The sequence below is a fragment of the Exserohilum turcica genome, assembly GCF_000359705.1.
Source record: "Exserohilum turcica Et28A unplaced genomic scaffold SETTUscaffold_6, whole genome shotgun sequence".
NCBI classification, from domain to species: Eukaryota; Fungi; Ascomycota; class Dothideomycetes; order Pleosporales; family Pleosporaceae; genus Exserohilum; species Exserohilum turcicum.
In genome coordinates, this window is record NW_007360277.1 from 740,530 (window position 1) to 756,743 (window position 16,214).

General features: G+C 56.3%; 6 protein-coding genes across 6 annotated transcripts; 5 read left to right on the top strand and 1 right to left on the bottom strand.

Moving 5' to 3' along the window:
- The first annotated feature begins 260 nt into the window (after positions 1-260).
- Positions 261-3,695, top strand: SETTUDRAFT_180886 (uncharacterized protein). Its single transcript, XM_008031511.1, has 3 exons — positions 261-573; positions 664-2,306; positions 2,371-3,695. The coding sequence occupies exons 1-3, from the start codon at positions 291-293 to the stop codon at positions 3,193-3,195; spliced, it is 2,751 nt and encodes a 916-aa protein (XP_008029702.1). The 5' UTR covers positions 261-290; the 3' UTR covers positions 3,196-3,695.
- A 371-nt stretch (positions 3,696-4,066) lies between these two features.
- On the top strand, positions 4,067-4,585 carry SETTUDRAFT_34164 (uncharacterized protein; the record flags this gene model as incomplete). Its single annotated transcript, XM_008031243.1, has 1 exon — positions 4,067-4,585. One exon carries the CDS (start codon positions 4,067-4,069, stop codon positions 4,583-4,585), a length of 519 nt encoding a protein of 172 aa, XP_008029434.1.
- A 140-nt stretch (positions 4,586-4,725) lies between these two features.
- SETTUDRAFT_140843 (uncharacterized protein) lies at positions 4,726-6,168 on the top strand. Its single transcript, XM_008031512.1, has 2 exons — positions 4,726-5,255; positions 5,308-6,168. The coding sequence occupies exons 1-2, from the start codon at positions 4,970-4,972 to the stop codon at positions 5,997-5,999; spliced, it is 978 nt and encodes a 325-aa protein (XP_008029703.1). The 5' UTR covers positions 4,726-4,969; the 3' UTR covers positions 6,000-6,168.
- A 372-nt stretch (positions 6,169-6,540) lies between these two features.
- SETTUDRAFT_165094 (uncharacterized protein) lies at positions 6,541-8,107 on the bottom strand. Its single transcript, XM_008031513.1, has 2 exons — positions 7,755-8,107; positions 6,541-7,690 (listed from the first exon to the last, which is right to left on the bottom strand). Exons 1-2 carry the CDS (start codon positions 8,002-8,004, stop codon positions 6,840-6,842), a joined length of 1,101 nt encoding a protein of 366 aa, XP_008029704.1. The 5' UTR covers positions 8,005-8,107; the 3' UTR covers positions 6,541-6,839.
- Positions 8,108-8,320: 213 nt separating this feature from the next.
- On the top strand, positions 8,321-8,948 carry SETTUDRAFT_165095 (uncharacterized protein). The gene is made up of 3 exons (XM_008031514.1): positions 8,321-8,375; positions 8,425-8,509; positions 8,567-8,948. Exons 1-3 carry the CDS (start codon positions 8,349-8,351, stop codon positions 8,839-8,841), a joined length of 387 nt encoding a protein of 128 aa, XP_008029705.1. The 5' UTR covers positions 8,321-8,348; the 3' UTR covers positions 8,842-8,948.
- A 2,198-nt stretch (positions 8,949-11,146) lies between these two features.
- SETTUDRAFT_121069 (uncharacterized protein) lies at positions 11,147-14,750 on the top strand (the record flags this gene model as incomplete). The annotated part of the gene is made up of 3 exons (XM_008031515.1): positions 11,147-12,028; positions 12,145-13,724; positions 13,775-14,750. 3 exons carry the CDS (start codon positions 11,147-11,149, stop codon positions 14,628-14,630), a joined length of 3,318 nt encoding a protein of 1,105 aa, XP_008029706.1. The 3' UTR covers positions 14,631-14,750.
- Positions 14,751-16,214: the final 1,464 nt, after the last annotated feature.

Here is a 16,214-nt window from a genome sequence, read left to right on the forward strand (position 1 = left end):
CTCAGCACGGCAGGCTGGAGCAATACGCCCAAACTATTCGTAGATCAATCGCCTCTCAGCACTCCCCTCACCTCTGCATACCACACAGCCCTCTCAAGCCCCCAGCCCACGCGACCCTGCCGCGTCCTGCGCCATTGGAGCCTCTAGTGCCAAGCCGACGTGGTCGCTTGCCGTCTAGCTTTCCCCAACTTTACCTCCCTCTACATCATCACCACGCACGTCCACCAAACCCGCCCACATTCACACACACCTAAGTCCCTCGCGGCTTACCCACACACCACACAGATTCCATGTCTGAAGCACCATCTCGGCCTGCACGAGGCAGGACCTCTGCCCGCGGCGGCAGGGGATCATACGGCACTCGAGGCCCAAGGAAAACAAACGGCGACAGCGCATCCTCGACCATTGACACATCGGCAGACCAAGGCGAGCTTGGAGAGCTGAAGAAGCGCTACAACTCACAGCTACCCACACTGAAGGAACTGTTTCCTGAATGGACCGATGCCGATCTCGTGCTCGCAATCGAAGAATCTGATGGAGACCTGCAAACCACCATCGAGAAGATCAGTGAGGGTGAGAACACCCTGCCCTGCGCCACCCTGCCCTGCGCTCGCGGGTGGCAGCACGTGCATCACGGAACAGCAGCGTGCTAACAGCGTACAGGCGCCGTCTCTCAATTCTCAGAAGTCCCGAAGAAGGTCAAGGACAGGTCCCGCTCCAAGGCAAAGGAGAACATCCTCCCGGCCGATGGTACCTCCAGTCTGCGTGGTCGCCCTGACGGGGCCCGCCGTGGTGTCGATAGCGCTCGCGGAGGCCGTGGTGGAAGAGGCACCGATCGTGGCCGTGGTGGCATTCGAGGCGGCCGAGGAGGGGCTGCCGCTGGACCTCGTACGGCTGCTGGATCAGTCCCGACGAACGAGTCCTCTGCATGGGACACAAACGCCGTTGCAGAAGAGTCCAACGACACCAAGCACGACGAGACGACTGCGCACGCGCCCGAAGCGACTCCAGAGGTCATCAAGCCTGTCGTCGAGGCCGCAAAGAAGACTTGGGCCAGCATGTTCGCGGCGCCCAAGCCCGCGCCTGCAGTGCCCAAACCGGCCCCGAAGCCTGCCCCCGCTGTCGCACCCGAAGTGCCTGCGCAAGTACCCGACGGACCGCCGACGAATGATGTTCCTGAAGAGCCAGCTGTGCCGGCCGATGAAGAACCCATACCCCCTCCCGCTGCAGACACGGTCATCGAAACGCCGCCACCCACCACGAACGACACGCCCAAGAAGACGCCAGACAAACCCATCGAGGTGGCTACGCCCGATATCAATTTGACCCCATCTGGAGACCAATTGACACAAGAGAACGTCGAGCATCTTCCCGACGAATCGCACCCGCCACCTACAGAGACGGCTTTCAGCACTGTTGCAAGCTCAAAGGACATTGGAAGTGCTGTTGCGACCCCATTGAATGGGCCGACGCAAGCACCTATCGGCCGCCCCGCCATTGGAGGATTCCAGACGACCGCAATGAAGGCGACTTCAGGAACCCCGCACCGCAGTGCAAGCTACCAGAGGAAGTTGGTGGAGCAACAGGAGGCAGTAGTCATGCCTGGAAACCACGCCGTAGACAGGGCCGCTGTCCAGTTTGGAAGCATGGGCTTGGGTGATGGACCAGATCCAGATGTCGATGAGGACAGAGAAGAGGCGGAGACTAGGACCCAACCACCACAGCACTCCCCTGTTGCTCAGCCCAGGGCTTCGCTTCCTCCCGCCCCACGCCAGGCACCCCCACAAGCGGAGGCGCAACAGCAGGAGGCCGCTCCTACACCGAAGCAGGCCCCAGGACTACCCCCTGCTCCCCAAAACCAGCCTGCTCTGCAGCAATCACCCTCGAACCCGCTCATGTCACAGGCGATGCAGAACCAAGGCTCCCAGTCAAACCAACCTTACAACCAGTTTGCTAGATATGGTCAGCCAGGCGCCCAAACAGAAGCCTCTGCCCCGCCCCAGAAGCCGTATGATCCATTCGGCCAACAAATCCCACAGTCGAACCACTCGCAGACCCCTGGATACGATTACGCTGGTCAGCAAAGCCAAGCACCGTCGCAGCCTGGTGCTTTCTCATCTGCCCCAGACAACTACCCTTCGTACCTCACAGCCGAACAACGTGCGCAGTACCAAAACTACTATGGCAGTTACGGTCAGCCGATTGCACAAACCCAGCAAGAAGCCGGCTCCGCGCAACAGCGCACCGGCAGTGCGTTTGGCTCTGGACCCAACGACTCAGCTTATGCTCAGAGTCAGATCCCACAGGTACGTAATCCTACTTGAGTCAAAGCTTTATAATGTATTTTGCCTATACTAACGAAGAAAATAGTCTCAGAGCCGATACGGCGACGCACAGAACAGTGGACATAACACTCCTAACCCAGCAGCTATGGCTAGCCAGGGCCACGGCGCACAAGGCCAGCACGCCCAGCATGGACATGGCGCGGGCTACCCTTACAACCACCCCTACTACGGCAGCCCATACTATGCCAACTACATGAACCAATTCGGAGGTTACGGTCAAGGAGCAGCCGGCTACGGATCGTTTGGAAAGGGCATATATGGTCAGCCCCACCACTACGGCATGTCACCCCAGGCCTCGTTTGACCAGCATTCGTCTTCCCCGGCCAACGCTGGAGGCTTCGGTGCATCCTCTCTGCATGACCGTGGGAGCGGCGTGGCTGGTGGCTTCAGCGACTATGGCCGTTCAGCTTCGGGCGCATCTCAGAACCCTAGTGCGACTGCTGGAGCAGCTGGATTTGGTGCCATCCCCGACACCTTTACTCGACCAGGAAACTTCCACCAGAGCTCTTATGGCCAACAGAGCGGACAAGGACTCGGTGACGATGCCCTGAAGCCGTCGAGTGACTACAAGAGCGGGGGACCAAGCCCTTCTGCTCTTGGAGCGCAGCCTGGCCGCCCAGGGTCGGCTAACCAGAGCACGCCTGGACAAGGTGGACCTCAGCACGCGCAGCAGGGCTACGGCGGCTACCCCAGCCACCTTGGCAACAGCGGATACGGTGGTCTCGGTGGCCTAGGACACCAGACATCTGCCAGCCACCAACAGAGCGGCTATGGCAACTACGGCGGATTTGGAGGATACGGCAACAGCTACAACCGCGGAGGTTGGGGCGGAAACTACGGACAGCACTAGACGCCGTCTCTCATATAATCATAATTGGGAGAAATGGGGGCGTGGCTGAAAAGGACGTGGTCAGGTCCTATGATGATGATGAATGGGTAGGGCAAGGGTACGATTTCTCTTTCTCCCCGTATCTTTTGAGTTGGCTGATGGCACGGAAAAGCATGTTTCTTTGATACGCTTGATAGGGCCTCAGATTTTGTATTATGACAGTCTCGTTTCTTGTTCCTCTCCTCTTGCATCCTCTCTTTTTACGGGTCCATTGGTTAAGTTTACGTGCTCAGTCGCGAGGCGTTTATATCCGCAAGGGAGGGATAAACTCAAAAAGATGTTTGTTTGTCTGTTTGTTTTTCAGCTCGGACTCGAGTTTTCTTCTCTGGCACTTCGGGAGAAAATTGTACTAGGGTATAGCTAAAGGGTTCGGAGCAAAGAGCAACACTTGAGATCAAGCTGGCTCAACGGAGTTGGGATGGAGCTGCTGCAGCCGAACAATGCAAATCATTGAACATGGCACAAGCCTGGTTGTTATTGTGGAGATTGATGTTGCAAGCCAAGGTGAATGTGTCGTCACGCGTGGGTGTGTGAGGTTGTGAGGATGCTCCGACCAGTTCAGATGCACGTCACCCCTCTCGTGGCAATGACGTTAGGGCTTGGCGCAGGAGCCAGAAATGCAGGTACGTACCTGTTTGGGTGGGGAGGCCGACGACCTAACCAAACACCAACTGGACATTCACGATTTTTTCCACCCAGCACCCGCTTCACCCAGTCCGATGCCCTCAGAACGGCTGCGCAGCCACAGCCGTCACCGCCCCGCCCTGGATCTGACTTTTCCTGACCACGGTGCCCACGGGTGCGCTATGACACAATGTGAGCAGGCCAGGGCATGTCTCCCGAGTCACAATGGAAAGGGCCGATAGAAGCCAACCACGCAATGGCGCTTATTCCGACAGACACCCGACGTGATTTTCACGTTATCCGGAGCCTTTCTGATGCGCTGCTTGCTCGCACGGCCCTGGGATTTCGTCATTCGCGCGAAGTTTTCCATCATGTCTATCAAAGTGAGTCTGACAAACGCTATGCTGGTGCGAACCTCGGCATCCGAGGCAGGAAAATGTCAACAATTGCCACGTCCCAGCTTACTATTCAGACTCAGCCGGTTGCTAACAAGAGCATCGACATTGCCAAATCTGCGCCGACGTGGTCCTCACCGCTTTCTACCTTATCGATAGCATTCTCAGCATGCCGTCCCCCTTCAAGCACGCATCGGCAAACTACTGCAGCTCCAGATCCTCGGCTATACCACATTGCGTATAGATTACTGAGCCGCCTTTCCTCTGAACGGCAAAGCGGCCTCGGCCAAGACCCTGGTCAACACGGTACTGCCGGAGTTTATTTGCAGTAATCTAGTCGCGGTGTCGATAAGCACAACGTACGACACCTTGATGGTTGGTGGACCTAATAAACAAAATGGCGCGCCCTTCTACATACGCGCCGATTTTTTCGTGTTCCATTTTTTTTCTCGTGTTGATTGTGCGGGTGTCCGGGGTCGATCATCTTGCTCTGCTTGCTTTTGTCTATAAAGCTGCGAAGCATTCGAGCCACGTCATAGTCACAGGAGGCAGCGTACTAATTGATTGACTGGTCGAAGCGCCGGGGAAGCCAGTGACTCTGCTTTTTCCAGACAATTCCATATCACCCAGACGTACACCGACACATTTTGCGGCATCTCACACGCCTCGACCGCGTAAAATTACACCAAACTTTTGGCTTCAGGCAAATCCTCATCATGACTGCAACTTCACTAGTAGATGGGCGTCTTCCAGCATCGTCGCTTCTCCGGTTACCCCTGGAGATTCGCCTGATGATCTACGAATACCTCCTACTACCCTCGAAGACACCCTGCGCTGGACGCGGTACATCGGTTGCGAATCTGATACCCGATTTCCACACGTACTTTTCCGAGGACACCAACAATGACCCGTTCACCCTGAGCGTACGCACAGTCGATCCTTGGCTGGGAGGGCATGGTGCAAGGACATGGAGGAAGAGGAGTACCTATCACGTCAGAACTGGTAAGTCGAACCCTAGCCAGGCAATGGACCCCTACTAACATAGACTGACAAGGACCCTTTCTTACAACAACGGCACCGACGACGTACCGCGTCCTCCTCTCGCCCTATACTGCCCATTTACGCTACACGGTCCCGTCTCTCATGTGCATCAACTCGCAAATCCACGCCGAAGCGAGCAAGATCCTCTACTCGACATATACGTTTAGCTTCCACATGAGCGTCGAGGCCGTGGTGCCTTTTCTTTCTGACCTGACGCCGCGGAGCCGAGCGTCGGTCCGACATCTCAGTCTGACTAAGAAGGCGCTGCCGTACGCAAAAGAATTCGATCGTGCAGAATGGGCAGAAATGTGCGCCTATCTCGCCGCCGCCGCCGCCGCAAACACGTCCATGGAGGAGGGCGCGCCAGCCATGCAGCTTAGCACGCTGCAGCTGCAGACGATTGCGGGCAAGCCAGACGAAGCGTGGGAAGCCATTACGCCCATGACGCCGTCAGACTTTGACACGATGCTTCGCATGAAGAACGAGTGGCTTGGTGGGCGCAGCGACTTTGGCGGTGTGGATCTCGAGTGGGCGGAGCAGGTCATGGCGATCAGGGGCCTGCGGGATATCACTGTCAAGGCGCTGGTGGAGCGGTGTGCGAGGCCTGTCAGTGAGAAACAAGCGTTTTGGGTGGCATTTAGTAAGAGTGTTGCTGAGGGCAAGTTTGGCGAGTGGATGAGAGGCCGTATGCTGCTGCAGTGTTGAGGTTGAATTATGCGAGGATAGAGCTGCTGCTGCTGCGGCGGCGGTAGTGGTGGTGACGGCGTGTTGTAGTAATTCCCTCTACTCTTAGCACTCGTTTTTGTTTTTCACGGGGGCTTTATTTCTAGGTATATTACGACTTGGTATTGTAGACAAACTTGGTTAGATTATTAGACGAGCACAATCAAGGTAATCATCAGCTTCACCACGTTGACACATTGCACGTAGACTTGGAAATGAATAGCAACGCATTCATATTTGTAGGTTTTTTGTTCTTTGTTTCTTTGTTTCTTTGTTTCTTTCTTTCTTTCTTTCTGAATCTAAGTAACACATCACCGCATGCAAACGCCGTAACTACAATTTTTTGTTCCAAAGCCTGCATAACTGTGGGGTTGGGTATCATGTCTTCATGTCTTTTGCAGTTTCTCACCTCTCTCTCTCTCTCACTCACACACACACACACACTCTCTCTCTCTCTCTCTGTGTGTGTGTGTGTGTGTGTGTGTGTATCTGTCTCTCAGTCTTGTAAACATATTTGTGATAGGGGGAAAAAAAAGGAAGAGGAAAATAATGATGAAATAGGATAGAAGAAGGTACAAAAATTAGAAGGAGAAAAAGAAAAAGAGAAGGAAAAAAAGAGAGAAAAGAAGATGTAAAACACGACTTGAGAAAAGTAACGCCCCTCTCTTTCCCATGTCTTGTGTGTGCGTGTGTGTGATTTTTGAAACAGACTTGTGAGGTATGGAGGAAAATGAAAGAAGCAAAAAGGTAACCCCTAGAAAGAAAAAAAATGAAAGACCTTAAACACCATCGCTGTAGTAAAGTCAAAAACAAACCAGAAAACTAGGCTGCAGGAATCCTGGAACGGTCACCACCCTTTGCAATCCACTCTTCCTTGATGATCTTGTCCTGCTCCATGTGCATGAGCTTGTAGGCGGTGCGAATGGTGCCGTCGCTGACCTCGACGGCGAGACCAATCTCCTTGGGCGACTTGGGCTGGCCCATGAGATGTGAAACCAAGTAGAGACAAGCACCGGCAATAGACAAAGGCGATCGTCCCGCGGCGACACCATAGTGGGCGACTTGGTCGGCACACTCTTCGGCCACCATTTGCACCTGCGTGCCCAAAGCCAGCTTGGCACAGGCACGAGGCATGAGGCTGGCGGCGCTTGTAGCCGTGGTGCCACCCTTTTGGTTGAGCAGATTGACCGTGTCGATGACTGCGCCGTTACCAGCAACCGAGGGACCACTGTTCTGTGACTTTTGGATGAAAGCCTCGAGGACCTTGAAGGTGCGCCCAACCTCCTTCTTGGACACGTTTGTCATTTTGAAAATCTCGCGGAAGCTTCGCTGCTGGTCGTGCTTTCGGCAGGCTATGAAGATGCAGCCAGCAATGATGGCGTCCTGGGATTTGCCCTTGAACAGCTTCGCGTCGTCGGTCATCTTGTAGAGCATCTTTGCCGTCTCGGCCGTGGGCCTGCTGATGTTCTGGCTGTCGCAGAGCGCGGTGATCTGGCCGTAGGCGGCTTGCAGCGCCTTGTTGACCTTGTCGTGGTTGCTCTTGTTGTGTGCCCTCGAGAGATCACGCACCCTCATGCCGCCGTCGCCGAAGCCGATTTCCGTTTGCAGCTGCGAGCCGTGCAGAAGAGGATTCGCGGCATCTCCAATACGCGACGGATCATCGTTACCCTGGTCTGCAAAGCAACAATACAAAGTCAGCATGGCGGCCTCACTGGTCAAAGGCAAGGGCGCACTTGCCGTCGTTGGAGAAGGTTCTCCATTCCGAGCGGGTATCGATGATGCGGTCTGCCAGGACGCGACCGCAGGAGCCGCAGATGGTATCGCCGGCACTGAACTCTTCTACGAGATTGGGCGGGTTTTCCTTGCAGTCGGGGCAGATCAAAGCAACATTCAGGTCTTCTTGCCACTCGTCGTCCTTGACCTGCACGGGCGCCGCCTCGTAGACCTCTCCAGGCGACAGCAGGCGACCATCGGGTGCGTAAGACATGTTGTCTTGTTTTCTTTTCTTTCAGCAAGGGCGAGTGGTTCAAGACTTGTATTCTGGATTCTAGCTAGGGCGCTCGCGAGACCGACACTTGAGGGCTGCTTTTGGGCACGGGTTGCAGGGAAACGAGTGTGGTGGTCAGAGACTGGAGAGAGAGGGAACAGCGAGGAAACCTTATGGGTTGCGAAGACAGGCAGCCGACTGCGAGGCTTGGCGCGAAACCCGGGGCTAGGCCGAATGCGGCGGCGGCTCAAGCTGCGGCGGACCACGGTTTTTCCCCATCATCGACATCGACCTTCACCTTGTAGCTCCCATTGCCAGCTCCTCACCCCCGACACCACAACACAATGATTGCGCAATCCATCAGGGCCTCGGTACGCTGCTCTCAATTGCGGAAGCTGGATACGTACTGACCCGCCACAGCGCCAGGCGCTCGTCCGCGTCGCCCGGCAGCAACCTGGGTGCGTTGCTCGCCGCACCTTCATCACCCCCACGGCCGTCCGATCAGGTGATTCATCCCAGCACGCTCGAGATTGCGACAGTACTGACCCAATTGGTGCCGCAGCCGACCTGGTGCAGGACCTGTACCTCCGCGAGCTGAAGAACTACAAGGTGCCGCAAGTCAAGGCCTCGGACGCCGAGGGCCAGGTCAAGAAGTTCTCGATGCCCAAGGCCCCCGCGTCGCCCGAGGAGACGGACATTGCAAGCGAGCTCAAGGCATACGAGACACAGGCTGTTGAGGTGGAGGGCGCAGCGTCCGAGGGCGGCGAGGTGCTGCCGCAGGAGGACTGGTTCGAGGAGGAGGACGAGAGCATCACGACTGCCGGTGCCACGCACTAGAGGCAGACTGCTGGGCTGAAGGGCTACATGTATCAAAATACTAGCGGCAGTGTCAATACTACTGGGCAAAGGCGAAGCCGAGCTATTGGACGCATTGTCTGGGAACCTGCACATCACGTGACGCACCACTTGGGTTGAACATTGTGATAAGCTATGCGGCTTGGCTGTGAGTGACGGGGGCAGCTCTGGGGTAAAGCAGCAGTGTGGCCCTGGCACAGGCATGCCGCACGGCCGAGGTATGAGGATATTGGTTGTACGTGCATCATGGGAGGACCGAGTGTAGGCTAACCTATCAGCCACTTTGTCGCCCCTCTCCCAACGCGCGAGACGGATCTACACTTTGATGATGTAAATATCCCGCGACACATGCACGCGGGCCGGGCTCTACACAGACACAGACGGACAAGCAGATGAGGGTGAGCACAGACTGGGCGGGCCCCCTAAAGTTGTTGAAAGAGAAAAAAGGTACTTTTTGTGCGCACCAGCATGCATGCGAAGGGCTGACACGAGAGAAGCAAGCGTAGTGCATGGTCGGGATACAGCAATCGGGAAGGCTGACGGTATCAGTGTTTCGGGCGAGGCAGAGATTGCTTTTGGGCAGGCCAGACCAGGCGTGATAAGGCGGGCGAGGTGCATGGCAGGCGATGTGCTGGTTGTGCGGAAATGTTGTTCTGATCAACACGCGCGTCCACGACAGCGATACTCGACGACGCTACGGCATGGCCAGGCAGGCGCGGCGACTGACTCGATGCGGCTGTATGGAGCAGCATAGGTGTGCATAGGCGTCCATGGATACATGGTACATGGGGCGAGTGAGGGTGCATGCGACGGCAACAGCGAGCAACAGCCACTCAGATAAGCGTGGTGGGTGAGTGTATGTGCTGGGCGGAGGTGGCTACTCGTGGTCGGAAAGTCGGACGAACAGGCTGAGAGCGTGGGTGCAGGTGTGAGGGTTGAAGCCAATTGCGGCTGGCGTCCGCCGCGTGCACGGCATCCAATGCATATTGCCCGACTAGTGCAATACTGGCGTACCATGGCCATGGCCATCGATGAATTTTTCTGCCATGCAAGGAGGGGTTTAGGAGCCCTGCGCTACCGGCAGCTGTCGCGCAGCAGGCAGAGGGGCGTTTGCGAGCGGCGACGCGGCCGGGGCAACGAGGTGAATTGGCTGAAACGGGGCGAGAGGCGGGCGGGGGCGCGCGCAACGTGTCAGGCCCTTCAGAGATTGCAGTGTTCGCTGTTCACGTCGCGAAAAAACAAGGTGGTTCGGCGGGTCGGCTGCAAGTCAGTAGGGGAGCGTGGAGGGGGGCACACTGACCACGGCCAAGTACTGGTGCAACAGCCGCAGCAGCAGCAGCAGCAGCAGCCGCAGCAGCAGCATGGGCAGCAGCATGAGCAGCATAAGCAGCATGGGGGGCGGGCATATGGTGCGGAGTGGTGTGTGATGTGAGGCGAGGCGGGAAGGGCGTCGTCGATGCAGGCAGTGCGTGCATGGCATGGCAGGGGATGGTGGCGGACACACGATATAACATCACCGCCGCGCCTGTGCTCGCGCTCGTGCTCGTGCTCGCGCTCTGCCCGCAACGCCTGCAGACGAGGCAGCCGGCGCAGTGGCAGCGCAAAGAAACGGCGCATCCGTAGCAGTAGACGACTGGCAGATGACACCAGAAATGCGCCCGTTTTTAATATAGAACCATCGCTCCGACGCGATCTGCCCATGATCCCTGCTAGCCCCCAACCCATCTGCCTGCGCAGCGTCAAAGTAATAGCTCAACCTGCCCCCAGCAGAGCGTGCTGGTGCTTGGACGCTCTCTCAAACCCGAATGCTTGTCTGCCGGTCGCTACTGAACAGCTTTCCTTGGGTATACCAACCGCTCCCCCACAAGACACCGCACCACCGCCCCCGACCCGCCGCCCATAAGCCCACGCCCGCGCCCTCTCTGCCTGCCACCCCCCCGGTATCACAGCCTCCATCTGTGACGTCGCTCCCGCAAGCACCTCGCCCCCATTGACTCCGTCCGCCGCCGCCGCCGCCGCCGCCGCCGACGCCGCCCGTCCCAGTCCGCATCCACCGCCATGAGCCCGTAGGCTGTCGACGAGAACGACTCCGACGCGTGACGACCGCTTCCTCCTCCTCTTCCTCCTCCTCCTCCTCCTCCTCTCCTCCTCTCCTCCTCCGCCTCCCGCCTCCCGCCTCCCTCTCTGCCTCCCTGTCCGCCTCCGCCTACTCCTAACCACGGGCCCGGCCGCCGCTGCTCCGACCCCGGCCACCTCCTCCACCGCCGCCGCCAGCCTCTGCTCCGCCATGCCCATCGCCGTCGCCCCGGCTCCTCGCAGCCACTACTCGCTCACCAATGCCATCCGCGGCAGGCACAAGCCCTCGTCTGACGCGGCCCCCCCGCTCCCCCAGGAGCCAGAACGCGCTCAGCTGCCCAAGGCCGCCTCGTACACATACTTTCCCCAGGTGAAGGATCTCGACAACGCCTCGCCCGTCGCCGAACTCAGAGCTGGCTCCGAGGATGATGCCGACCGCGCCAGGAGCGAGGAGAGAACCTCGGAGAGCCATTCGGGCGGCTCCAGTCCCTCGTCAGAAGAAGCCCCCGAGCTGCCCGGTGTCCAGATGCCCCAGTTACGAGTAGCAATCCCCTCGCGTCGCTCGTCCCGCTTCCTGCCCTTCACCAGGAGCAGAGATCCCTCCGCCGAGCCCAAGCCAGACCGCGGCCGCACCGAGGCCGTCAAGCAGGCAGACTCGCCCTCGAGCTCGCCCGCGCGCTCGCTGACCCTGCGCAGAAAGTCGTGGGTCATTGGCCAGCCCCAGAACCACCGCGAGTCAACGTCGCCCGGAAAGGAGAAGAAGCTCAAGAAGAAGGAGTCGCCGGCCAGGAAGCCCCAGCCCGCCGCCGATGTGCCCAAGCAGAAGACGACCCAGGGCCCGACAAGCATCCCAGAAGAGTCGGAGGCGAGGGACACGGTGCACGAGGAAATCCAGCAGCCGCCATCCCTCAAGAAGAACAAGCGCCGCAGCGGCATCTTCAGCACCTCTGCCAGCACCTCCAACCTGCCCTCGATGCCCAAGTCGTTTTCGACGGAGCAGCTGCCTCATTATCCCCAAAACCAGACGCCAGTGAGCCCAACACACGTGGTTCCTCCGCTGCCACGCAACCCTTCCGCCGAAAAATTAAAAGGCGTCAAGACTGAGCCACGTAAGAAGGACGAACTATGGAATGCATTCAGAAGCCTCGACGCGGACCTGCGAAAGCACGACTCCCCTCTTCCCTCAATGCCACGCTTCCCGGCTAACAGATGACCAGATTCCAATCCAAATCCAGTTCGCTCAAAGCAAATGTTGTCCGCACTTCCCTCCTTCCCTTTCTCCGCCAACATGCCCAGAAACCTCTAGACCAAAAGCTCAGGCCTGAAGACCTCGATCGCCGTGTAAACATACTCAATGGCTGGTGGACCGGTCTCCTGGAGCTCGTTGCAGGACGGAACAATCAATCCATCTCGGGCACCGATCGTCCCGTCATCTTGGAAGGCATCGCGGCCATTATGGAGAGGCCCGAGTGGAGACTGTACCCTTCTCCCTTCTGTGCCCTTGCAGGCCGTGAAGAGATCATGGGTGCATCCATAACTGGCTCTAACGCTTCTACTAATTCTGACTTTCTTGCAGAGTCGGTCCACCATAACGTGCGCAACATTTTCACCCAAAACTTGCAGTCGCAAATGGCTTTTGTTGTGGAAAAGATGTCTTTGCGGAATGCCGCGGCCAGCCTGGTCACCTTCTGTGGAAAGACGTGTGCATATGCTTTCTGCTTTTGTCCTGGGGTGGCTGATGTTCTAGTGCGTCTGTGGAGCCCGTCCCTCGATATGATGAAGCGGGTCATGGAGGAGTCGGGCGTATCGAAGCTGGATCGATTGGACACCATCTCCGATCGAGTCGTGGCTTCTTTCCCGCCCATGCTTCACTCGCTCAAACTGCTTTCTCTCAACAAGCTCATGCGCCAGCTGCACAAGCCCACCCTGCCGCCGCTTGCCATGGCCAATATTGACTGGTATGGAATGTGGACCAAGCGCTGGTCGGGCGCCGAGAGCGACCTTTTCTATGTTTTTGTCAAGCACTTCCACATCCTCATGAGCGACTTTTTGCCTGCAGAGCCCTCTAACGCGGAGCGCATCTGTGTGCCCGGCCTGATCATGGTGCACGCCCAGCTCCTCGTCAATCTGGACGCCACCATCAACAGGAATGCAGTGCTGCAGCAGCTGTCTGAAGAAGCGTCGGCAACGGCGGCGGCACCCATCACCTTTGATGATGTCCTGGAACCAGATGCCTCGGCCTCGAATCTTGCCATTCCACCCGCAAACGCTACCCGCATGATGCAGGAAAACCGAATCATAATGTTAATACGCGACTTTCTCTCTGAGCGCAACGCCCATCTTCAGATTGCCAGGAGTATGTTTGCCGAAAGTTTTGCCCGTCTCTTACAAGCGCAGGCGCGTAAGATTTCCATCTACGACAACAATGCTTGCTACACGCTCTGCGATTTTCTCGAGGAGGCGCTGGTCATCATGGTCCGCTATGAGCAGCATGACAGCAACCACCACACGGTCATGGACTGGACTTTCTGGCTTTCAGTCTTCAAAGCTATGGCGGCCAGTCACAACACTGCTACCGAGATTAAGCTGTACGCTTTCCTCTACAGCAGTTGGGGCACCCTGACCATGGACGAGCAACGGAAACAAGGGCTGTGCCTCGACTTTCTGCTGGACCCCGATTTCTTCGAAAGCCGTTTCAACCACTGGTGCCCCATGGTGCGCTCCTACTTTATGCGGCTGATCTGCTGGCGAGTCGCTCGTTTCGACGGCACCGAAACCGAGACGGAAGTGTGAGTTTAGGCCGTGCTAGATCCCTGTAGATATGCTAATGAGCTTGCAGAGCAATCAAGCGCGCTTTGAGCGACCGTCTCCGGACAATCTGGTCTCACTACCTCTGGCTTCAGGAAGAGGCCGAGCGCAAGCAAACCGTATGGCCGTCGACGCAGGCTTGCAATCCTGCACCAGGCCGCCGCTTCCTCATTATACGTAATGATAATCCCATTGTGGCCAACAGCGGCCCTTTTCTCTCGTTTGACGGCGTGGTCCAAAACCCCCACCAGCGAAAGCCCTCTCTTACAAGTAACCCCATCCCGGAACCTGAACCCCGGCCAGCATCTTCTTTGTCGACCGACTCGAACGATTTCCCGGACGAGGACTCGGGCAAAGGCAGATGGAGCATCTTTCGCAATCTCATTGGAGGAGGCTCCAAGCAGAATGCCAAATCAAAGAGTCCTGGGCCCGCTGCTAAGGACAAGGAAAACGCTGGCAAGACAACGGGCACTAATGGCACTAATGCGTCAACCGAATCATCTTCCAACACTTCGGCTGCCGAAACGCCAGCGCCGGCACCGGCACCAGTCACTCACCGATCGTACCATTTCCGTTTCTCTCTCGAATGGGTCGATAAGCGCTTTGGTACCTACCAGCATATGCGCCTCCAGCCCCCTCGGCTCCCAGCCCCGGCCCAAACCCTCTTGCAGCAAAAGGGCATCAACATCGACCCTGTCCCCAGCGCACAGCCTACGGGCGCTGCTGTGACATCGAGTACGTACGCCGGCCGCGCTCTCGCAGAATGGACCTTTATCAGCCATGAATGCCAGAACTTCTTCGATAGGAGAAAGAATGAAGGCGTGCCATCGAACCGACAAGTGGAGACGCCCACATTAAACGTCGAAGCCTTCAGACGGCCTGGTTAGACGGCACTACAAGGCTCAACAACACACTCGCTTCAGCAAACTCATACATAATTTAACAAGCATGCCGAGGTTCCCCATGGACGTTGTCGGCAGGTTCGATATCCACCAACCCACATTCGCACAACACTGTTACCATATCTTGACGATTGCATATGGACAGCTCGGCACGAGCATCCCCTAGCGGCGTTCTTACAACATTGGACATATTTTTTTTTGTTTAGACATCTGGCATGCATGGCAGCGCGCTTCTCGCATGGCCCCCAAATCATTCTTCTTCTTCTTTTTTCTCTACTTGCTTTTTTCTTTTCTTATGCACCGATTCATCTATCTGTCCGTCTCTCTCTTGGCGTGGGCGCAAAAACAAGTAATGGGAACATATATTTCTTTATTATAACATGTGCTGGGTTGCTATATAGTTCCCTTTTTGTTTTCTTCTCTTCCAAGGGTGGAATTATAGATGTATGAATCTTAGTCCCGTTTTTATTTTTATTTCTCAATCCCCTTTCCCTCCGTTTGATTGTTAATCTCCGCTCCCTGTCCTGGTCACTCCGTGTTTCCCCACTTCTTAGACTTTCTCAACACAAGGGCAAAAGAGGAGGGACAAAGAGAGACAAAAAAAATCTTGGCTACAGTGTGAGATTGGAACGGGGCGTCCTGCCAGCAATAGTTGGGCCCGGCTAATCCTGCTTGGCGGGGCGTTCGGGGCGTTCGCAGCGGGGGCGGAAACGGGGGCTTCTGGTGCGCTCATTTCGGTTAATTCTATATGCACGGCAGGAGGGCTTGCATATTATCTATGGAGTGAATCAGGGTGTGGGAAGCCAGTCAGCAAGCGAGCGAGCGAGCCGGCGGTGGTCGTGGTTCATCCATGCAAGCACGCAACTGCAACTGCGACTGCAACGTGTTAGCGAGGTTGAATGTGGAGGCGAGGACCCCCACTCCAGCGCCCCCCCCCCCTTCTTCTCTTTCTTTCTCCTTTTCCTTATCACGCCCGCTCGCCAACTCGAAGAATTTGGAATACTCGCGTCCGTGGGCGTGGGCGTGGAGTGGGTATTTCTCGGCTACGGGGGATCTTGGCTTTTTCGTTTTTTGTTGTTATTATAATTATTATTATTATCGTACCCTGAGTAGGGTAAGTAGGTGTTTGTAGCCGCGCGCATGTGGGTGGAAAGAAACTTCCCCCCCCTTGTTGATTGAATGGATTTGGAGTCTGGTGGCCCTTTTTTTCGGACTTGGTTCCTTGTCTATCAACCAACCAACCAACCAACCCCCTCTATTGTTCTTTTTTTTTGATATCCGGAGGTGAGAACATAATATAGCAAGGGGGATTATCATCAAACCTAAGTATCTATTGAAATAGTGTTTAATCCCAGATTCTGTTATAATTATACCCTAGCATTCCCGCTATATAACCACTATAGTTATCCATGTGTACTTGGTGTGTATTGTAAAAAAAACAAAAAAAACACGGATAATCGTGACGTCGCCATCTTCATTCCCCCCCCCCCCCCAGGATGAAACAGCGTAATATGATTTCTTAGTCAATCGCGAAAGAGTGATAGTATTACTTCTAATAGAGATTAATAA